The sequence below is a fragment of the Eulemur rufifrons genome, chromosome 10 (genome assembly GCF_041146395.1).
Source record: "Eulemur rufifrons isolate Redbay chromosome 10, OSU_ERuf_1, whole genome shotgun sequence".
Lineage (NCBI taxonomy): Eukaryota > Metazoa > Chordata > Mammalia > Primates > Lemuridae > Eulemur > Eulemur rufifrons.
In genome coordinates, this window is record NC_090992.1 from 36,972,745 (window position 1) to 36,996,012 (window position 23,268).

General features: G+C 58.6%; 1 protein-coding gene across 1 annotated transcript in view; it reads right to left on the reverse strand.

The window, feature by feature from the left end:
• The window catches only part of WNT7A (Wnt family member 7A), a 53,253-nt gene that overhangs the window by 24,530 nt on the left and 5,455 nt on the right, over window positions 1-23,268 (reverse strand). Inside the window, exon 3 of the mRNA XM_069484440.1 lies at window positions 7,676-7,947. Coding sequence (XP_069340541.1) covers window positions 7,676-7,947 — 272 coding nt within the window. The remainder of the gene's footprint in view (window positions 1-7,675; window positions 7,948-23,268) is intronic.

The following is a 23,268-nucleotide window of genomic DNA, read 5'->3' on the forward strand; positions in this document are numbered from 1 at the left end:
CGGCTCTCAGGGCCTCGCCGCGGTGCCCCCTCCCCCCTTGAGGTGGGTTTCGCATGAGCCCGGCAGCAGGGCCAGCAGCCACACTGGGCGTTCCTGCCAGGGGCAATCAGACGGCCAGGACCTCGACCGACCGGCTTGGGCGCCAGAGCCCAGGGAGGGGCAGGATTGGCTCCCACTGCTGCCGAGACCTTTGCGGGTCCCTTAGGGATAACACCAACGTCTGCGTCCTCACTCTGTGCCACGCTCTGAGCCTCAGCGCTGTCCAACAGGCCTTCCTGCCACCGTGGGGCTGTTCGCTGTGGGAGCCAGGAGCCACACGTGGCTACTGAGCACTAGAAACGTGGACTGCAGAGCTGACTTGCCAATCTTATTTATTTGAAATTCATTCAAATTTAAATAGCCACATGGGGCTTGTGGTGACCAGACTGGACGGCGCAGCCATAAGCACTTGAAATTCATTTAGTCACGTGCTCCCCACAATACTCTGTGGAGCTGTTGTTGTCTCTGTTTTAAAGATGGAGAAACTGAGGCACAGAGAGGCAAAGTAATATTCCCACGATCACACAGCCTAGGAAGCAGCAGCGCCAGCGGTGGGCTCCAGAGCCCAGCTCACACGCCAGAGCTAGCATCATCATCCCGCCCCGCCCGTGTGCACGGCCGGGACGGAGAAGGGGGAGGACAGGCACTCCCAAGCCCGCTGCCTGCTGTCCTGCGTGGCTGTTTTCTGGCACTGCCCTTGCATTTGCACCACTCGGTGTCACCGCGGCCAGGCCAGGCTCTGGGCTGGGCTCTGGGAGGTGCCGAGGTGAATCTCCCGACTGCCTGGAAGGAGGAGGAGGATTCTGCAGGGGGAGAGCATGCGGCGCCCCAGCCTCCCCCACCAGGCTGAGCAAGCCCAGAGACTCCATCAAAACATGGGGAGCGGGCGCGATGGCTCACACCTGTCGTCCCAGCACTTTGGGAGGCTGAGCTGGGAGGATCGCTTGCGCCCAGGAATTTGAGGCTGCAGTGAGCTATGATGACACTGCTGCAGAGCCCGGGTGACAGATCAAGACCCTGTCTCAAAAAAAAAAAACAACCCCAAACCAAGAAGCGCCCCAGAACTCCACACCAGGCACGAGCTCTCCTGGGCCTGCCCTATCCGGGCGTCTCCTCATCCAGCCTCCCCCTGACCTGCCGTGGCAGCCCAGGGCCCTCACCTGCTGGGGGGCAACGCACAGATTCCCCTCTCTATGCACCACGTTCCCTCCTGGCCCTGGAGTGTCCTGTCCCAGGCAGCAGACGGTGGCCCACTGACCGTCCCGGGCCACAGTGACCAGAGTGGAAGAGGACACATGGTGCCTGGACAACACGCAATCCCCGAGTGACCAGAGACTGGGGACTTTTGGGCGTTGAGGACTGTAGTCTCTGAGTTCCCGAAATCAGAGGACCCAAGAGTCTTAGGATGACATCTTGGAATCTCAGGAGGTCGAGGAGACTGCGGAGATAGAAGCATCTGAGACTCCTGGGGCTGGTAGGATGGCTCAGTGGTTAAGCACTGAGTCTAGAGCCGGGCTGTGCGGGCTGTGCGGCTGCAGATCCCAGGGCGGCACCCGCCAGCTGTGTGGTCTTGGGGAACTTTCTTAACCTCTCTGCACCTCCATTTTCCCCTGTGTAAACTGGGGAGAGCACAGAACGCTCACCTGGTAGGACTGCTGTGGGGCTTTAATTAGCACGTGCATTTCAGTGTCAATATCAGAATCGCGTCTCCGTCTCCGTCTCCCCCAGCACGTGAGCACGTCCCCTCTGTCTGCACCTCCTCCTCTGACAGGGACCTTATCCCACCTCCCGGGAGCAGGTTCTTTCTCACCTGAGCCGAAACCTACCTTTTCCCCAGGTTCTTCCTTCCCCTGGGTTCCCGTCCAGCCCGCTCCCCTCCCAACCACAGCCCCACCCCAAGTCCCTAGGAGCTGGGGGACAGTGACAGCTCCCTGAGGCTGCCACCCTCCAGGCTGAGCCACCTGAGCTCCTCCCAGGCCAGTGTGCCCTGCCGCCTCCTCTGTGTCTGCCCAGGCTGCCCACGTCAGTCCTGGGCTGCGCTGGGGGGTCTTAGCAGCCCAAAGCGAAGTGGGGCTCTACATATCGGGCCCCACGGAGCTGGGGCCACAGTCATTTCCTGTCTCCGTGGGAGGGGCTGCCCTGCCCTGCTTCTGCGCCCATCCCAAGGCCTCTCTTATCTTGTCCCCTCCCTTTCCGGGCACCGTCCCCTGCTATCACTGTGGCATCACTGACAGGACCTGGCGGGGCCCTGCCCTTGCTGTGTCATCAGAGAAAACTGGAAAAACCTCAGGCCTTGTGGGCGTCCTCCACCCCAGCCTGGCCTGGTCCCCTCTGACCATCCTCAGTGGCTTCCGCTCCTTTCTCTGGGCCCACACACCGGGCCTGGTCTTCCCCCTGGGCTTCCCCACAAGCCCCCTGAAGACCTCCTGGCCCCCATCTCAGCCCCACCCAGCCCAGCTCCACCGGCCACGGCAGCCACAGGGAGCAGGAGGGAGGTCTGAGCGGGGAGCCGGGCCCTGGTGCAAATCCCGCTTCTCCACCCTCTTGTCATGTGCGGCCTTGGCGAGGCCCTCTGAGTCTGGGCCTCAGTCTCCCGTGGACAAATTGGCCAAGGCAGGGAGCCTCCAGCTCTGCCACAGCTCTGCGGTTCTCCTCGGCACGCCCAGGGGCCGCGCTCTCGCCAGGGCAGTGGGGGCTGGGGACGGTGGCCAGATTCAGCACATAAACAGGTCACAAATGCACCTTGACTTCAGCTCGGGCCTTATACAAACATCAGTTCAAAGTGGGTCACAGAGCCCTGCAGAGCGGGTGCTACTGAAATAACCAGACACAAAAGGACAGATACTGGGAGAGTCCCCTCCTATGGGGACCCAGTGCAGCTATAGAGAATGGGGGGTGCCAGGGGCCTGGAAGACCCTTCTGAGACCACAAGGAAGAAACCCACCCCCCTGCCCCCCACCATGGAAGAAATCGAGGCCCTGAAGGGATAGTCGCCCAAGGCCACCCCAGGTCCGAGTCCCCCAAGAGCCGGCTGCAGGCCTTTCCGTTTGCAGAGGCGAGAACCCAGACCCGTGCCCGGATGCGGGCAGGAGCAGAGGGCACAGCAGCCTGGGGACGCCCCTCCCCCACCTGGCCTGGGCAGCGAGCTTTCAGCCAGGCGGGGCCTGGTTCCTCGGGCCCTCGATGTGCCACTGATGACCACTCTATCTGGTCAAGCATGCGAGTGGCCCTCGGGACAGCAGAGAGGAGCATGGCCGAGCAAGCCTTACCTGGGCCCCGCCCCAGCTGCCAGGGGCTGGTCCCTGCTGTCCCCTGACTCACAGGCCTGCCTGCGGCCAGGGCAGGGTGGGAATCCAGCTCCCGGGAGCACCTGGACCAGACGGGGCAAGGCAGGAAGGGACAAGACTGACACCCCTCCGTGCCAAGAGGCTGGGCAGGGACTGGCAGGTGCTTTTCACTCTGGTGGGATTCCGTCCCCCTGAGCTCACCTCCCTCGGAGCAGGCGGCACATTCCAGCAGGGGCCAGCCCCGTCCCGGCTGGGCCCCAGCCCCAGGGCTGCCTCTCCTGGGCTGCGTCACCACATTCTCACGAAGGGCTTGCTGAGGGCCCCTGCCTCCCCCGAGGCCCCCGAGGCCCTGGTGCCTGTCACTCCCAGTGTACAGTGAGGCTCAATGGCCCGCACGGCCAGGCACAATGTCATTGTGGGGTTCGGAGGTGCCTGTCCCTTGCCCAGGGTTCCAGAGCGAGGAAATGGCAGAGGCTGACTCGGAGCACGGCCTGGGCTTCTCTGCACCGTGCAGGGGACGTTTGACACAGGCTCACAAACGCGCCAGCAGGCCGGGTGCTCCCGCTTCTCCTCCCGCCTCCCTGACTGCTCCTCCCTTCCCGCCGCCTCCTGCCCCGGCGCCCGTGTGCCCAGGCTGTGGCTGCGGCTCTCCTGCCTTCCCACGTTACTCCTCCCATTGGGCCACTCCACAAATGCCGGGCTTCCGTCACCACCTCCCGCAGGTGGCTGCTAGGAAGATCCAGGTACCAGCGGCCCTGGGCATCCCCGCCTGTGGCCTGCAGGATCTCCCACTCCCGTGCCCCCAAGTACCCTAACCGTCTCCCCTAAAACTGATCTCCTCGGCCCCAGGTCCCCATCCCAGTGAGGGCCCCCCTGTCGCCCAAACACACCCCCAGCTGGGTCCTGCCTGTTCTGCTTCCTAAACTGCCTTCCGCACACACCCCAGCCTGGGCCCCTGTGGGGTTTAGGGACCGATCGCGGCCATGGCTCCTTCACCCTGTCCTCCGCTCTGTCCCAGACACGCCCAGAAGCTGCCCGCGCACTCCTCACCAAAGCCGTCTCCGGGCACCCCGGCGTAGGAGGAAGTCTTGCTCCTGGCCTGGCCCTCAAGGCCTTGCCCTCTCTGCAGCCTCATCGCCCTCGGCCATTCGGGGTCCCCACGCCGTGCTGCGTTAGCGCTTTGTGGTCTTGTCCACGCCTGCGCCTGCCCAGACTGCCCTCTTCCTTCTCGCTGCCTTGGCCGTCTGGAGGATGCCGGCTCCTCCTTCAAAGCCCTGCTGAGAGGTCCCTTCCTCCCCTTAGCAGTCCTTGCACTTCTCCGGGAGGAAACCGTTCCTCCTCTGAGCTCTTCTCTCTCCTTCTGGGTCGCGGTTCTCCTGCACTGTGTCACCTGAATCCCCACCTGTGCTGCTCCAGCCTGACTCTCGCGCTAGGCCGAGCGTCTGGTCTTGAGGGCAGAACCCTGGGTCGTTCCTCTCCCCGCTGCGCAAAAGCCTGGAAAGAACTGATTCAGCGCCACCAAGATTCTGCCGTCTGTGGGTTTCAACACACGCTGCTCTCCCTCCTCCCCAAGGATGCTGCGATTCCCAGCCCGCAAGCTGCGATGTGAAACTAATATTCTACGACCTCGGCCTCAACACTCTGTGATTTCACCCCAGAAGTATCACGGCCTTAAAATGCCAGTCGGGGAAACCATAATTCCAAAATCACCTCTCCAAAACATGTTTGCACCCTCCACCGCTCTCTTCTAACCTGACCGTTTCATGATTCACCCTGCACGGCACAAGGAGGGACCGGGAAAGCGATGCCCCTGCCTCCCCCGCCCCAGGGCCCACCCCCGCCGGCCAGGGCCTGGCTGTGCCTGGGCTGGGGCCCAGCTGGAGACCTGTGAGGCCAGGACACCCCGAGGGATTTATTCTCCTTCATCTGCCAGGTGAGGCGGTGGGCTCCCCTGCAGCCCTGGGGACAGTCCCTCATCGGGCCCGCAGGAGGCACGTGGTGCACCCCTCCCCGGCTCCCCCTGCCCCCTTTTCTCTCGCACCAGCTGCCAACAAGCCCCAGGGCCTGTGGTCAGGTCGAGTCTTGTCTCCGCACGGCAGGAGTGAGGAGCGGGTGGCGAACACGTCTGTGAGCCTTTCCAAGACGCCCGGCAGCTTCCTGCAAACGCAGCTCCACACGACTGTGTGTTTTCCTGAGCCACGGGTGGGCCTGGGGACCCCTCAGTGCGCACAGGGAAGGCTGGGCAACCACCAGTGCGGCCCCTTTGTGCGACGGGGGTGGCCTGTTCTCTTGTCGCTTCCCCACCTCCGCAGGGGCAGGCCCATGGCACCCTGGTATTTTGGGGGGTTCCTGGATGGGGCCCCATGCCTCCAAATAAACGTCAATCTGCAGAAGCTGCCGGGCACCTGGCGATCCAGAACAAGGCCAGGGTCACAGTCCCAAGTGACAGATGCAGAATCTGAGGTCCGCAGTGGGGATGGAACCCCCAGCAGCTGGTGGCTGTCTTTGCTCCTGCCCAAGTGGATCCATGTCTGGGTATCGGGGTGCCCTGCGGCAGGGAGGGAGGGCCTGGCCACTGGGGCTAGGCTGGCCGAGCTGTGCAGCCACTGACCTGAGTGCCAGCTGGTCCCCTCCCTTGGCCACCATGTCCACCCCCGTCGCACAAAGGGGCCGCACTGGTGGTTGCCCAGCCTTCCCTGTGCGCACTGAGGGGTCCCCAGGCCCACCCCGTGGCTCAGGAAAACACACAGTCGTGTGGAGCTGTGTTTGCAGGAAGCCGCCCCCACGGGGCCTCCCTACCAGAGGGGGGCTGGGCAGGCAGGGGCACGTATGTCCCTCCGCTGGCTCTCCCTGAGCTGGGGAACTGTTTCTGCTCAGAGACACCGGCTCGGACCCTGCTCTCCACCCAGACCGCTCCGCTGACCCCGCTCAGCGCCTCCCTCTCCTCCCGAGAGTCTGTCTCTATGACCTCTGCCCCCTCCTGCTCCAGAACCACCGGTGGCTCCCCAGGGACCGCAGGCATTCATCCATTCACCCCGTCCATGAATATGGAGTGGCTAACGTGGGCTGCTCTGGAGCGCAGCTGGGACCGAGACACCAGGGTCCCTGTCCTCAGCAAGCTTTCGGTCGAGGGGGAGGAGAAGGCCGTGCAACAAGGCACCCTCCGAGCAAGGTCCAGGAAGGAAGGGAAACGGAAGCTTCTCTGAGTAGGGGACATCATGGCTGAAACTTGGGTGGTGAGGAGAAGGCACAGGACGACCTGGGGACAGAACACAGGCTCTCACTCCTCGTGTCACCTGAGAGGCCACCCCAGCTGTGGTTACCCTGCCAGGGAACCCGAGACCAGCCAGCGTGGGCCCCTGGCCTGGTCCCGTGCCCCACCTCTGGGCCTTTGTCCACTCCCAGCCCCCAGACCGGGCTTGCCTTCACCTCTCTCCTCCGCCTGCCACACCTCACTCATCTTTTGGGCCCACCTCCTCCAGGAAGCCCACTGAGGTTGGTCCAATGACGTCTGACAGCTCCCGGTGTCTGCATCACCCACAGGCTCCTGGGAACATGACTGAGCAGCAACCACGAGCCCCATGTCCGGTGTAGCTGGGCGGCTTACAGAACACCATCCCACCTCATCCACCCGGAAATTGACTTATCACAAGCCACCTGGCACTCTCTCCTTTCATTCTCACCATGGCCCACCCAGGTAGCGATGGATGAGGAAACTGAGGCTGAGAGAGGAAAGCCACTTGTCTTCCTCCCATCTGCCTCCAGCGACTGAGAGCTTTGAGGGAAGGAGGGGGTCTGTGGCCTGTGACCTGAGGGTGATGTGACCACAGAAACAGGGAGGAAGGAGCCGCTGAGAACCTGCAGGGAGGTGCCAGCCTGGGCAGGACCTCCCAGCCCTGGGACCAGACAGGCAGGCCCCATAATCTACCCCTGGGCATCACCCCGGGCAGGCCAGGTGAGCGACTCCCCTGTGTGACTCCCCATGGCCAGCTGGGAGGCTCTGACACACAGGATGTGGCCGGAAGCCTGAGAAGAGCGGGGAGGGAGGGGTAGCCAGAGGACGGCCTGCTCGGCGCCTCCCGAGGATACGAGTTCACATCTGTCCCTCTTTCCATCCTGCGGAGCAACATCCAGTTTGTCTTAGCGGAGACTCAGCTCTCCAACCTCTCCAGGAACCGACATGCAGACGCAGCCCTGGCCTGGAGCAGACCGACGCCAGAGCCCGGCAGAGCGCGGCTGAGGGCAGAGCCCCGTGGCTCATCGCCAGACACCCCACGCCAGAGCCTGCACACAAGCTGGCCCGCAGCATCTCTGCACGAGCCGCCCGGCTGCCCTCCCTGGCTGCCTACCTTTCGGCCCGCCTCGTTATTGTGTAAGTTCATGAGAGTCCGGGCATTCTGCTTGATCTCCCGGGCATCCACAAACACCTTGGCGAAGCCGATGCCGTAGCGGATGTCGGCAGAGCAGCCACCCCACTTCCAGCCCTCGTCCCGGTGGTACTGGCCTTGCTTCTCCTTGTCGCAGCCGCAGTCGCTGAGGTTACCCTGGGTACAGGCAGCTGTGATGGCGTGGGCCACGCCGGCGGCAATGATGGCGTAGGTGAAGGCAGCCTCCCGGCTACCTGCGAGGAGGAAAGAGAGGAAAGGCTGGGTCAGGCCCTGGGCATCTGGGAGGAGGCTGAGCTCAACGCCATGGGTCCCCGGGGCTGGACTGGGCCCCGTTCCGAACTTCCACCACAGCTCCCTCCTGGGGTGAAGACCCGAGCGCCCCATGACGCACACACCCGTTCAATCCCAGTCCCCTGGGGAGTCGGCCGGGCAGTGGAGGAGGAAGGCGCGTGGGCTGGTTGCCTGAGCTCCAGAAGGCCAGATGGAGGGACCCTAGACCATGACCAGCCGCCCCCGACTCCGGAGCACACTCCAAAGGACCACGTGACTTGTACAGGGGCACAAAGCTCACAGCATCATAAAGCAGCATCGCTGGGACACCGACAGGCTTGCTCTGGAGCCAGAAGGCCTGAGTTTAAATCCCAGAAACATTGATCCCGGGCTCTCTGACTTTGACCAAGGACTACCCCTCCCTGAGCCTCAGTCTCCTCGGCTGTAAAATGGGGACATAACAGTAATACCTTCCTCATGGCAACGATAGAGAATGAGAAGAGTTTGTGCAAAGGGTTCAGCCCCGTGCTCGGCTCAGGGCACTGCCTGACACTGTAGCTCTTGTTCTCGTGGCCACTGTTATTGCTGCTATGTGTCACCTGCTACTTTAGACGTCCATCCTCTCCCTTCTTCTGGGGCCCCCTCACCAGCCTGTGAGCATCCCCAGGGGAGGGAGGTGCGGGGTCCTAAGCAGCTGGGGTGCAGGAGGCAGAACCCTGGGTGAGAGTCACTCGTGCAAAGACAGTGCTGCTACCCAGCCCCTTAGCCTCTGAGCCCCTCTGGGCCTCAGTCTCCCCACCTGCAAAATGGGTTCAAGAGCAGTGTCTGCCTCTCAGGGTGAAGCCTGGCCAAGGCGATCTATGCGAAGCCCTGCGCGTGGTGTGAGCCCTGAGCGAGCACTCGGCAGGTAGCTCCCCCAGCCAGGGCGGGTTTCAGGACACCTGGGGGAAGAGGCCCTGAGCCTGCAAGCACAATGGGGCAAGGAGAGGTGTTTCAGGGTGCTGGGATGAGATGGCTGAAGCAGTGGGTTAGGTGGACGAGGCGACCTCCAAGTTGCTCGAGCCCCAGGTCACTCTGACCCACACTCAGGCAGATCCTTTCCCCACCCACCTCCTCATCCGCTCCTGGCCTCCCTTCCAGGCTGCTAAGACTCAAACAACCTGTGCCCCCGCCCCCTCGCTGCCCCCTAACCTTATAGGACGTGGGCCCGTCCACCTGCTGGACTGCTCATCTTCCCCGTGCCGGGGGGCTTCGCTCTGGCCTTCCCTGCCAGCCCACCCACGGCGGCCCTGCTCACATGGACGTCGGAGCCAGACGCCCGGGCTCAAATCCCAGCTGCGCCACTTGCTGACTCTGACTTGGGTGAGACCCTTCCCCACTCGGAGCCTCAGTCTCCTGGTTTATGAAAGTCGAGAATGCCGGTGCCTGCCTGTGGGAGCTGCCGAGAAGGCGCAGGGGTGGGGCGTACACGATGCAGAAATGTGCAGCCCAGAGCCTGGCGCATCAAACACGGGAGTGGGCACCGAGGGGATGCCACCTCTGCCCTCTCACCTCAACTGCACCTCAACTTTGGGGACTCAGAAAGGAGATTATTCCATTGTTTGAGCGCCTGCTGAGTTCCCGACTCTCTGCATTTATCATGTCCTTGGTGCGAGGAAACATCCTGGGGACCACGTGCCCGTCAGAGGGCCTGGCACAGAGCAGGGACGGGGATCCACGCAGGGCACGGGCACAGCTGGGACTTCTGGTCCTGCTGTAGAACCCAACAGTGCTTTTATTATGTGAAATGCAGATACGCCCACCGTGTAAGATCCACCAGTGCTGGGCGGGGCCGCAGGAGGACAAGGGACCCTGTGGAGGCCACACGTTGCAGACAGAACCGAGGGCAGGGCAAGGAGGGACAGAATGTGGCCATCCTTGTGCTGCCGGGCTCTGCAAAGGAGATGCTTTCAAATTAAAGCCACGAGGGGACAGGACACCAGGCCTTGGGCCCGCTGAGGCAAGACATGGGAAAAGAGATGGGACTTGGTGGATGGACCCCCAGGAAAGGGCAGATGAGAAGAATCCGCACGCCCACCCTCCCAGCAAAGCCAGACAACAAGCAAGCAGGTCTGGGAGCTGGGGGCCGCGGGGGTGGAGCCAGGATCTCCTGGAAACCGGTAGCCTCGCTCCCGCCTCTGCGCAGATTGGAGGCTCGAGTTTACCCCCCTGCATGCTCCAAGGGCTCCAGGCAAGCGGGAAGCCTCACCCCAGTCTAGTGATCCCCCGAGACCCCGGAGCAGCAAAGAGAAAGGTTCCCCAGCCCGGGCACCAGCTCACATGCCAGAGTAGCCAACGCACAAGAAAACAAAACACCAGCGGAGAGAGAACCAAGGTCAAGATCAGATCCTCAAGGACGTTGGCAAAAAGAACAACCAGCTGGAGAGCGGGGAGAAGTCTCTGTTCCACTGCCTTCTAGCTGTGTGACCTTGGGTGAGTCGCCTAACCTCTCTGTGCTTCAGTTCCTCCACTGTAAAATGAGGTGACAACAGTAGCCACTTTATTAGGGTGGTTGAGAGGACCAGAAAGAATTAACAATGGCAAACCACTTAGCTAAGAGCTTGGCATGAGAAAGTGGCCCCCAATACTAGAGCTTTTACACTTTTCATTAATAATCGATGACAGTAGTCACAGTTTCTTCCGAGGGGGCTCAGGGGTAAGGAGTAGAGGTCTTCATCCATCTTTAGTGTCCCCCCCCACCCCCGCTCTACCTCCAGGTGGGACCGTCCCCAAGTGTCTCTGAGTTCGCTGAGCAGCACGTGACGATGCAGATGGTGAGGACCGGACAACCACCTGCACACCTGCTCCCACCCCACCCGCCGACCCTGTCCACCCCCACCGTGGGGGAGGGGCAGCTGCATCCGGGACGCATTGACCTCCCCCGAGTTCCAGTGGACCCCCGGCCACACGACGTCTCATCGAGTGCCGTGGCCTCCCCTCCCTGCCACGCTGGCCCTCCCCTCAGCACCCGCTGCCCCCCAGAGGAGAAGGCTGCAGCCACCGGCCGCCGTTCTTGGTTTCAGAGCTCTCGGGGACCCAGCTACGGTGGGCAAAGTCCAGCCCTTTGGGACTCTGAAGAGTTTCTGTTGACCGTGCCACTACCTCTGACACCGGCCCTGCCCTGCAGCATCAGAGTGGGACTGTCCGACCCCCGCCCCTCAGTGACCCCTGAGGAAACCGCCCTGGGCACCCGCTGGCCGGTAACTGACGGCAGGCCTGTTGACCTCTATGTTGACCTCTTGCTGCTTCTGTGACATGGGCACAGGGCAGCACGTGGGCATCTGAGTGAGCGAGTCAGGACGAGGGGCGGGTGCTGAGCAGGTGCCTGGATGTAGTAAGTGCTCAGTGAACACCAGCTGCCTCCCCCGCTGCTGCCGCTGCTGCTGTTCTTAGGACTGTCCCCGAGTCCCATTCCAGCCTCATCCATGATGCTTCATATATTCTGCGATGTCCCAAAGGACGAGGCAGCCTCAGGCAGAGGCAAGTGTGTGGGGCTTCCCGTGTCTGTCTGCCCAGCCAAACTTCAGGTTCACAAGGTGATGGGGACCGTGTCTGTCTTGCTCCCGTGGCCTCCAACGCCCTCTGTAATGTGTAAGGGACGCGCCAGACCTGAGCCCCAATTTCAAGTCTGCTGGGAGCTGCGTGACCTTGAGCAAGTCACTTAACCTCTCTGAGCCTCCATTTCCTCATCTGTTAATAGCACCTACCCCATAGGCGGCAGTAGACATCACCGGGCACCTAGCAGGTGCTGAAATAAACGGTAGTGCATTTTATGATTATTACAACTGATGACATTATGGGCACTGTGGGAGGTACAGGGAGGAACCTCCCCCATTATTCTTCTTCAAATCCCTTACCGCCACCTGCCATTGTTGTTATATTTTCAGAGACAGAGTCCTCTATGTTGCCCAGGTTGCAATGCAGTGGCATCATCATAGCTCACTGCAGCCTCGACTCGAACTCCTGGACTCAAGAGAGCCTCCTGCCTCAGCCTCCCGAGTAGCTGGGACTACAGGTACCCACCACACCCAGCTGCTACCTGTCACTCTAGCCTCAGCTACCTGCTTATTGCCTGTTCCCTGTGCCAGCCCCGTCACCCATCCCTGCTGCACCTCCACAGTACCATTTCCTTGAAGGCAAGCGCCTCACCATGTTCCTTGCTGTGGCTGCAGGGCCTGGCACATAGTAGCTACTTAATAAACATCTGTGGAATGAATAAATAAATGAAAGAAAGCTCCGAACAGTGGCCAACAAGCACATGGCCTTGCCTGAGTGCTTATTACTTGCCAAGCTCTGTGCTGAGCACTTTAGAAGAGGACAAGAACCCCTCAAGGGAGGTAATTACAACACCCCCATTTTGAAGATGAGGAAACTGAGGCTCAGAGAGGATCTGACCAGGCAGGCGTGATGACCTCTGGCCCCTGATGGCCCATCTTCTGGGCATTCAGCAGGACAATATGCCCCCAGGGTGTCCGCAAAGAGTCAGCCAGAGGCTTGAGAATTTTTTCAGGGGAGGGTGGAAAAGGTGGAGAGAAAGGAACATTTGTTGAGCACCTACTGTGTGCCAGGCTCATGCTTGGCTCACGGTGCAGTATTTTGCAACAGTCCCCGATGGTAAACACCATTCTCCAAAATTTGACAGCTGAGGAAATGAAGGCTCTGGGAGTCAAAGTGATGCACTGAGGTCGGCCACCTGGGAACTAGCCAGAACTGAATTCCAGGCCCAGGTTGGGCCATGTGTCCTTCCTCAGCCCCACCCCAGCTCCTGCCTGGCCTGCCAGTGCACCGAAAGCCCCAGAGTGAGAGAGTCCTCTGGCTTCAGGCATCAGCTCTTGTCAAAAGGCATTTATGTCAAGAGACAATATTCAGTTGCTACCAGATGAAACTTACCAATAAATAACTTAGCAGATGCATTCAAATTGGAGGGCTTGCTAAGCCGAGAATACGGTTTGTTGGTAGAAAGAAAGTAGAAACGGATTCCGAATCTTAAAACCTCACACTCCCAGGATGAGAGCTGTGTAAAACTCCATCCATCCATGCCTCCCTCACTTACCCCAGGTGGGGTGGGAAAACTGAGGCTCAGAGAAGCTAGGAGACTTGCCCAGGAAGAGCCAGGATGCAAACCTGGAGCTCACGTGTTGTCCTCAACCAGTCCAAAGGACTCCCCTGGACCCTCCCCACACTCACTGCTCTGAGAACAGTCCCCTCTCAGCTGCCCGGGGAAGCCACTCCGGTTGGGCAGTTCCTTAAATGCCATCTCATTTGTCTCTCAGGAGGTATCTGCAAGGGTGGTTCTAAGCCATCCGTTTTATTGCTGCAGAAATGGAATGAAATGATATAGGCAATGGCACCTAGTTAATAAAAAGCACAGCGAAGTCGTACACAATGCCCAGTATTTACCAGCCTCTGTTCTAAGTACTCAACATGGATCACTTAATCCTGGGAACGATGCTATGAGGCGTGGACTGTTATCATCTCCATTTTACAGCTGTGGAAACTGAGGCCCAGAGACATGATGTAACCTGCAAGGGTTTAAACTCAGACAGTCGGGCTGCAGAGTCTGACCACTCTCCTGCTCAAGGTCACGCACACGACCACGCCAGTCCCACTGCCTCCTGCCCATGCTTGTCCCCAGATCTTCCACATGGAGCCAGTGAGTGGGTCCTGGGCTTGGCCATCGCTGAGTGTGCACCTCCGGGAACAGGCCCACCCCTCTCTGGTGGTGGGGACAGTCTGCCCTGAAACACCTGGCTCTCCCTCCTGCCAGGCGCAGAGGAAGAACCTCCATCAAACCCTGTTCCCCCTCCACCTCCTTGAAAAGGCCATCTGTTCCTTCACGCAGCAGATCTTTCCTGAGCACTTACTGTGTGCCAGGCATGGTGCTAGGGGCTGGGGAAACTGAGATGCGGGATTCATACGTGGCCTAGCTTCGTACGGGGACTGGCAGCAAGATCCTGTCAGTGGCAGCTGAGGACTCTGGAGAACATAAAACAGGGCAGTGATGGCGGCAGGGGCATCTGGATGGTGACTTCTGAGCAGAGAGGCAGGCCCTGAGGCTCTCTGGGAGGAGAGACGACTCCAGCCCAAGGGGCAGCCTGAGTGACGGCCCTGACATGGTGTGGCTGGCCGGTCGGTGGCAGGGACAGGTGAGCCAGAGCAAAGACTGTGGAGGTGGGCAGTGGTGGGTCCTGCCAGCCCACACCACCCTGCCCTGGACAGGGGCCCTCCTTTCCCCAGAATCAGAGAGCAGACACCCAGAGCCACAGACATACTGCCCGGGGGTCCCCTTGGAAGGGCAGGTTTAGGGAGGAAGGCAGACTTGCCCAAGGTCACTGGTGACTCAGCAAGATCAGAGGATTGAACCAGGGTCTCCCGGCTCCCAGCGTGGACTTCCCACCCTCACCTGCACCACACCCTCCTGAGCCCTGAATCCATTCACTTCTCCAGGCAAAGTTTCCGCCCAGGCGCCCAGGGAACAAACCTCTTGGGACATCCCAGGTGACTCAGCTCAGAACTCAGATGAGGTGGAGCTTGTGGGTCCCTCCTCTCCACTTCCTATTCAGCGGGGTGACTGAGCAAGGACTCTGCCTCCCCAGCCTCAGCTTCCCCATCTATGAAATGGGAAACCTTACTGTCAAGTTGCTGTGAAAATTAAATGTGTCAAGAGCCCCCAGAAGGTGTTCAATAAAGGATGGTGAGTGTTATCACTGAGACGAAAACAGGGAGCCCAGCTGGCGCCCTCCGTGGTTCCAGCTCCATAACGATCCTGGGGGGCGGGTACAGAGGAAATAAACTGGTGTCCAAGCCTGTCCGAAAGATTCCATTCCACCGCCCTGCGTGGCCACTGTAAATGGTTTGCACCGGAATATTATCTGGGTGTATTTACGGTATCTTACTGGAAACCACAAAGTGCATTGTATTTTTTTTTCTTTTGCTATTTAAAGCCAAGAGGTCAGAGAGCAAGCAATGTGCAGTGACACACACTGAAATATATGATGATTTGGAAAATACACAGATGGAAAAAGGTTGTTATTGCTAGCCTCGTGGCATGGCAGCTCTCAGCCCTTCTGGGCTCAGAATGCCACATGTGCCTCTCTCTGCCCAGAAGAACCAGGGAGCCTCTTGATGAACAACTGGAAGATTTTGGGGTGCAGGGAGCCAGTGTCTGGGCTGAGCCTGGAAAGGTCACAGGCCCACAGCCGTGGACACGGGGGGAGGGGCATGTGAAGCCTCCGCCCTTCTTTCATCCCAGGGTCTCTCTTTCCACCGGGCAAGGCCACAGCACACTGCTGACCGTCCCTCAGTGGCCAGTAACTGCCCCTTCCTGCCTTCATGCCCCTGCACATGCTGTCCCCTCAGCTTGGACATGCCTTTCCTGTCCCCTCTGCCAGGTGAGGGTCAGTGAATGTTGCCCTGAAGCAGAGCCCTGAAGGCCAATAAGCCCGGGTCCACATCCTGGATCCTCTTCCCAGCAGCAAGACCTTGGGTGAGTTAATTCACCTCTCAAGGTCTCAGTTTCCTCATTTGTAAAACGGGAAAAATAAAATACCTGCCTCCTAAGGTTGTTTGGAGGACTAAGTAAGCCAACATGCATGACAGGCTTGGCCCACACCTGGGAAGCTCCTATGAGACGCACTATTGGTTAGTGCCACATCCATCAAGCCACAGCTCCCTCCCTCTGAGGGCCTCCCTCCTGTCCCCTCCCTCCGTCTGTGGGCCAGCACCTCATCTGTCCTCATTTGGTATGGAGTTGGATTATCAGTTTCTCCCACGAGGTTGTGGGGACCTGGATTATTTATCTGTGAAACCTCAGCAGTTGAGTGAATGGATGCGTGTGCGTGTGAAAGCGAGCGAGAGTGTGTGCGTGTCTGTCTGCCTGGCTACCATAGGAAGCTGCAAAGAGAACATTATAACAAAAGACTCATCTCAAAGAATACTGTCAGGAGAGCTAAAACCCAGGATGAACTGAGGCTTGCAAAAAAAATGCAAACGAGACAAAAGTCCTTTGTTCGCTGTGTTCTAAGCAAGAATAGGGGAAGAATAGGTCTTTTGCTTGGGCAAGATGGCGTATTGTTAAGAAGCGGCAGAGAGAAAGTGGAGCTGGCCGCCCCCTGCTCTGTCTCTCTCGCTGGAAAGGTCTCCACGTCCATCCTCGCCAGCACTCGTCAGCTCACCAGACGTGTGCTCTGGGACGTGCTCACAGCCCCAGACGGCTACAAAGATGGAACCCTTTTCTTGTGGCATGTGGATCCCCAGACGTGAGACCCTGAGCCCAGTCAGGCACCTCAGGGAGAGGAGGGAGATGCTCAAGTGACTGCCCAAGAGAAGTGGTGACAAACTTGATGGAAGCAAAGCCCACAAATGCATCAGTTTTCCTGGTCCACAGAGAAGGGTGGACTCCAGGGGCTGAATCCTAGGTCATCTGTGCCCATCCCTGGAAAAATTCCGGTGGTGGGTGGGGGTGGGTGCCCTACAGGAGGCCATGAGCATTCGGAAAAGAATGCAGCGTCCCCAGGAGCACAGGGCAGGAAATCACCATTTCTTTGCCAATGATAATGCTGGAGACGCAGCAAATTTCTGTGTGTGCAAAGAATTTGATCATCTTCCTACAACCCGTCTCTCCCCCATTAAATCCCTCTGACAAATCCCCTGCCAAGCAAGCCCCGGGTCTGGTGTCCAAAACCCTGCGGGATCGCTTGGTCCCACCTCATTCACCATCCTTGCCGGCCCTTCTTACCCCACACCTGGTGTCCCCGTGCCAAGCTGCCCTGGACGCCCAGGGCTTCTGTCCGGGTTGCACGGCCAAGCCTTTCCTGCGGCTCCTCCCCTTCCCCCCAGGCTATGGACAGCCCCTACTCCAGGCGACCCTGCAGGCCGCTTCTGGGCTCATTCTCCCAGTGCCCTCTCCTCTTCCCCCAGGTCCCCAGAGCACTTTTCAGCCCAAACTTCCCTGTTTGTCCCCATCAGACAGCGAGCACCCCAGGCACAGCTTGTGGCCGATTCTTCTGTGGGTCCCCAGCATTTACTACCAGAGACTCTAGTAAACACCTGAGGACCGGAAGTGGATACATGGGTGGACATACAGGTCAGGGGATGGTGGGCTTATCCCATGAGCATTTTAACTTACATAAATTTAACCAAATGCACCGGGAAAAAATGAAATATTACGTACTTATATTTTGGATTTGTACTCCTCCTTCTGTATAGTGCACTACAGTGTATACATTCTACATTTATGTGGAATGTTCTCCTGCGCTTGTACAGAAAACTAGGTGTTCTGAGTTGCATGCATGAGTGAAGGGACTTTAAGAGTAACGTGGATTAGACCAGATTTCACTGTCCACATCAACGTCAGAAGCTAGGATGTTCCTCTTCTGTACCCCTGGGGCCAGACACTGATATCAAGGGTGGGTGGAGATTCTTTTGGTGGATTATAGGTTGGTCCAGAAACCCCATTCTGAGTATTGTCCATCTGTGGGGTCTCCAGAGCAGGATCCTGGTATAGATGCCCCTGAAGAGCAGCTCCACAGCATGGTCAGTGAGTCTAAGGTTGGAAAATAGGGGACCCTCAAGACAAAGCCTGCTTAAGCTGCTTTCCTGTCCACAGGACTTTTCAGAGCCTTTAATATGCTCTGGGTGCTCTGACTGTCTAGGAGCAGGGAGAACAACATGCTGAGTTCCCCCATTTTATCCTCCAGGGAACCCTCCTTTTCTCCCCAGGGCAGCTGGCAGTGGGGTGGGGTGGAGAGTGGGGACTGGGGTTGGCTGAGCCGACCCTGGCTCAGCTCCTCTGAGTCATGCTGTAGGGATCCCTCCTAGGCCTTGACCGAGTCCACACTTTATCCCATTTGAAGCCAATGCAAACGTAGAAGAGGGAAGAGAATAGCTGATCAAATCAACAATCAAACAGATTTTGGCGACCGGGAATGCCTGGCTAAAATGGATCTACAAGACAACGTGCAGACATGACTGTCAGTCTTGCATTTTGGGTCAGTCTTGTGCCCACTCAGGACAGAGAGCACTGACCACGCCTGTGTGAGGTGCTGCTCAGGCCTGTGCTGCAGGACTCAGAGCAACCGTGGACGCGCAGGTAGAAAGGAGCTGGCCTGCCGGGGATCAGGCACTTCTTCACGGGTTCCGTGAGGACCTGCTGCGTGCTAGGCCCTGGGCCAGGTGCTGGGCCGGGGAGAAGACGATCAGCAGGTCCGGGCTCCATGGACCCTCATGGTGGGGGAGAAGACTAATACTGGACACATTCTTGCAAAATAAGCAAAGTCACCTCCCAAAGTGGTTTAGTGCCCTAAGGGCAACAACACAGGGTGCCATGCTGGGGCGGGGAGAGGAGAGGTGTCTCCCGTGGGATGATCAAGGAAGATCTCCTGGCGGAGGTGGCTCTTGAGTAGAGACCTGCACAATGCCAGAGAGGACAGGCCACCCACCATCGCTCAGAGGCTTCCCCCATGTGTCCTTCTCTCCACCCTCGCCCCAGAGATGAGTTGGGGCATGGTGTCCCTACATCCACTAAGCCCTCCCGTGGGGACACTGCCCTCCACGTGCCAGGGACTGTGCTATAGGCCTCTGCTCCCTCACAGAGCTCCTTCTGGGTGGAGAGACGCACGCTAATAACAGCACAACTGCAGTTTACGGAGCGCTTGCTGTGTGCCAGGCATGGCTCCGAGTGGAGCACGTGAGGCGGTGAACCTGTGAGACGGGTTCCATCATTGCTCCCCTGTGGTCAGGGGTCACAGCAGGGGGCCTCAGGCCTCAACCGTGAGCACAAATGAGCAAATAAAAACAGCAAGGTGAGGCCAGGCTGGGACAGGTGGTCTATGTTAGAAAGGCGGTCGTGGAGGCTTCTCTGAGGGGCGACAGGTGAGCAGACAATGGCAGGGTGGGAGAGCAAGGCAAACTGACATCTGGGGAAGAGCATCGAGGCAGCAGGAACCCTGAGGGCAAAGGCCTGAAGGGGGAAAGACTTCGGCAGAGGTCTGTGGGGAGCAGGAGGCAAGTCTGAAGTTTATTCTCAGGGCAGCAGGAAAGCACAGTCGGGTTTACACAGCAGGCGCCATGCTCATGGTGACCCTGGGAAGATCCTACGCTGAATGGCTGCATGGGGCAGGGGTCTGAGAGAGGAAGTGGGGTACATTAGGAGGTTGATGTATTAACTGTTGTCCAGGCAACAACTCTCTGAAGAGGGAGGCTTGAACCAGGAGCTGGTTGTGGAGGTGGTGAGAAGTGGATGGATGTGGGGATGTATGTAGGAGGTAGAGTCCAAACAGTGAGCTTAGATTAATAATCAGACCAATAGCTTCCACTGCACCAAGAATAAACGCCAGAGCATCTCAAATTCCTTCAACTTCTCTTCATATGACATGTCACACAAGGAGGAAGGGACATCCTCCAAGGGCCCCAACTCACCACATGCCAGGGTCTTACATCCCATATCATATAATGCCACTGCCACCCAGCGGGCTGAGCTGTGTGACTCCAGATATGCAGACTGAGGTTGGGAAGGTGAAGTACTTGCTCAGAGTCAGGGTAGGGTGGGTGGGGCTGGGATGGAAACCAGGCCATGTGACTCCAAGTCCAGTGCTCGCTTGGCCGCCCCACAGCCTGCGACAAGACAAGAGGTTCTCACACACACAGCAGCCTTGAGAATCTCGGAGCTGGTGGGCTCACATGAACGGAAGAATCCCTCCAGCAACAGGGAGCTCAATACCGACCTCAGCCCTGTTACAAGACAGCCACATGACTCTGGTCAGCCTCTGCCTCAGTGAGATGGAGGTGGACACGCTTCCTTTTGGGGATGACAAAGACCATATGAGGTGAGGAGGACAGAGGGCCGTCCCAGCTCCTCAGTGAAGAGATAGTAGATGGGAGAGAGAGAGAAGCCCCACGTGGCCACCCACCCTGAGGTGCCACCTGAGCCAGCCCTGGCTCCCCTGAACCTCGACACCAGCTAAATCCCATTGGTCAACCTCATGGAAGAACCCACAGCCCCACAGAAAGTGGATGAAAAGCACGAAGAGGTGCAGCCACTAACACAGGAAGAGGTTTCAGCCTCATCACTTCTCAGGGAGATGCGAATTCAGACGACAGTGAGGTTGCATTTTCCACCATTCACTGGACGGAGATGCAGGAGCCGGGTCAGTGCTGCGTGTAGGGGAGCCACGGAGCAACACGCTGCCTGGCGGGGCGGGGGGGCGGGGAGGGGGCGCTCAGCAAAATCACAACTAAATACAACCAAATGAAATGGTGCGCTTCTGGGGAATGGATCTATAAGATAAATTACACACAAACAACGAGGGAACAGGAAACCCGAGATTCAGAATCGAGGATGCTTGGCTTGGGAGGGAGGCTCAGAGAGGTGGATGACAAGTGTCTAGTAGTTGTGTTGGGTGGAGAGTTCGAGGAGGGTTCACTGTACTCTTTAAGCAAAAGAGAAGCCTAGAGGGAGGTGAGGGACTTCTTAGCTCTCCTCCAAGCTTGAGGGTCACGCTGGGCCTGGGTGGCAGCTGATCAAACCGATGTGGGGCCACACACCCCAATCCCTGGCATTCGAGACTCCATGGCCAGCACTGAGGCCCAAGCCACTGTCCTCTCCTGCCTGGAAGACCCAACCAGACACCTGGCTCCCACACTTGCCCCACTGCAGTTCATTCTCTTCCCAGCAGCCAGCGCGATGCTGCTGAACCCACATTTGGAGGCTGTCACTCTCTTACCCGTACCCCTCCAGGCGCTCCCCATTCGTGCCTCCTGACCTGGCCCCACAGCTGCTGCACCGTCTGGCTCCTGGCTGTCTGAGCCTTCCTCTTCCTCCGCTCACTGTGCTCCAGCCACACCGGCCTCCTCGCTGCCCCTCAAGCCGCCCACCAAGCACATTCCTGCTTCAGGGCCTTTGCAATTACTGTTCCCCTTGCCTGGCCTGCTCTTCCACCAGACATGCCCAGAGCTCACCTCCCTCACAAACCCAGAGGCCTTTCCTGGCCACACATGCTGGAACAGCAGCCTCCAGCCACAATGGGCACCCAATAGCTATTTGGTGACTGCGTGAAGGAATCAATGAATGACATTATGAATGAATGAATTTGTATGCAACCTTTAATGAATTTTCCAGAATTCCTATTAGGTTGAATCATATGACACTGCCATTTTCATGGCTCGAAAATCATCACATAGCAATAATTTCACAGGTTCCGCCTATCCTCTGGCAGTCATGCCCACGCTCAAAATCCTCCAGGAGCTTCCACCACCTAGAAATCCAAACTCCTTAGACTGACCCACTCACTTCCTGCCTCCAGCTCCCACTCCCTTCTGGGCCCGCAGATGGTTGCCGTGGCATCACTATCTCACGGGCTTTCCTGGGCTCCTCTCTTTGCTGGAATTCCCCACGGCCACCTCCGCATGCCCAAGCCCAGTAGCAGGCCTCTTGCCACTGGCCTCTGCCCGTCTCTGGTGGAAACTGGCAGTGTTCCTCCTCTTCAGCCTCAGTTCCACAACGGTGGCCAGCTGGGGGCTGCTCGACAGCGGGGGCTCTTTGCCCAGGTCCTGGCGCCCACAGCCCTCCTGCTGTGCCCCACGGGCACTATTCCAACACCAGCCAGTGCACGGGCTACTCCTAGAGTGCAAGCTGTGCTGGAATGCACCCAGTCCTGGGAGACCCTGGCACTCAAATTTGTTGACTTTGGGCAAGTCCCTTCTGAGCCTCAGTTTCCCCATCTGTAACATCTCATATATCAGTAAAGCTACAAGTTTAAAATAATTCCAGAGTCTAGGCCTGAGTCCCAGGAATGGGTGTGTGTATATGTGTGTGTGTGTGTGTGAGAGAGAGACAGAGAAGGAGAGAGAGAGATTTGAGTAGGAGAGTACAGAAAACTGCACGTGACAAGACAAGCCAGGAGAGGCTCACAAGACTGAGATGTTGGTGCCCTAAATCAGAGTGTCAGTGATGATGCCATCTCACTGCAGGAACAGGGCAGTCTCTCTGGGCCTGTTTTCCACCTGACAGGTGAGCCCTGGGGTGGGGAAGGGGAGAAGAAGGGCAGGGGGTGCAAGGCGAACTCTGCACAGCACAGATGCTGGAAAAGGCTCGCCTGCGGACAGGGGCTCCGGGAGAGGGGGACACCACCCTCTCTGCGACTTCACCCTGAGCCTCGGGTCCTGTTCTGCAGTTTGCTCAGGGGTGAGTACGAAGGCGCCTACAGAATATGGTGACAAAACCAGGCCTGCTGCGGGCCTGGGAATGGGGAAGAGAGCATTCAGTGGTGTACACGTGGACCCCTTGCCCTCGTGAAGCTGACCCTCCCAGGGGGTCAGGAACAGACACAGACGGCGCTGAGAGCTTGGCTGATGGGCTGCAGCTTCGAGGCGAGAGAGGATTTTCGATGGGCGGATCAAGGAGGCTCTAGGAGACCTGAGCGGGGCCAGGGGTGCGGGCTGCGGAATGGAGCTAAGGCAGAAGGAATGTGCGGTGCTCAGGCCCCAAAGCAGGACCCAGTGTGCTGTGTTTGGGAAAAGGACTAGGCCGAGTGAGCAAGGGGAAGGGGGAGGTGGGGGCAGCAGAGGCCAGAGAGCAGTGCCGTGGCGACTTCTTTCTGATGTGAGGAAGCCTCCAGAGGGTTTTAAGCAGGGTTATAACACGATCTGGTTTCCATTTCACAAGGATGATCCTGCACTCTGGGTGCAGAAGGGTCCGCAGGATGGCTGGGGGCGGCAAGGGGACGAGGTGGTGGGAACATGGGACAGCGTGGGGCCCTAGACGCGAGGCAGCGTGACCCGAGGAGGAAGCAGTGAGCATATGGAGAAGCGGCTGGATTTGGGGCAGGTGTTTGCAATATCCCACTGGACGTGCTGATGTTGGGGCTGAGGGAGAGCGAGAACACCGGGTGCTCTTTGAGCAGTCAGGCGGGCAGGTGACCCACCCCAGCCCAGAGAGACCTGAGGCTGCCCTGCCTTGCAGGGAAGCTCACGGTGCAGCAGCAAGCCTGCCGTCCCTGGGCTGAGTCCCGGTGCACACGGTAAGACACACAGCGCGGCCTTCCCCTCACGGACCAGGACATCTCCGAGACCAATATCGCTGTCCCCATACCCCTTCCACCAGGCTTTTGTCAAAATTCCTTCAGCAGTTAAATGTGTGGCTCAACACTTGTATGTGTGTGTCTGTGTGCGTACGTCCACATAGACCACATAGACCACTCTCATAAATCAGGGGCTGCAGTGTCAGAAGCCACAGGGCTCCAGTGGCT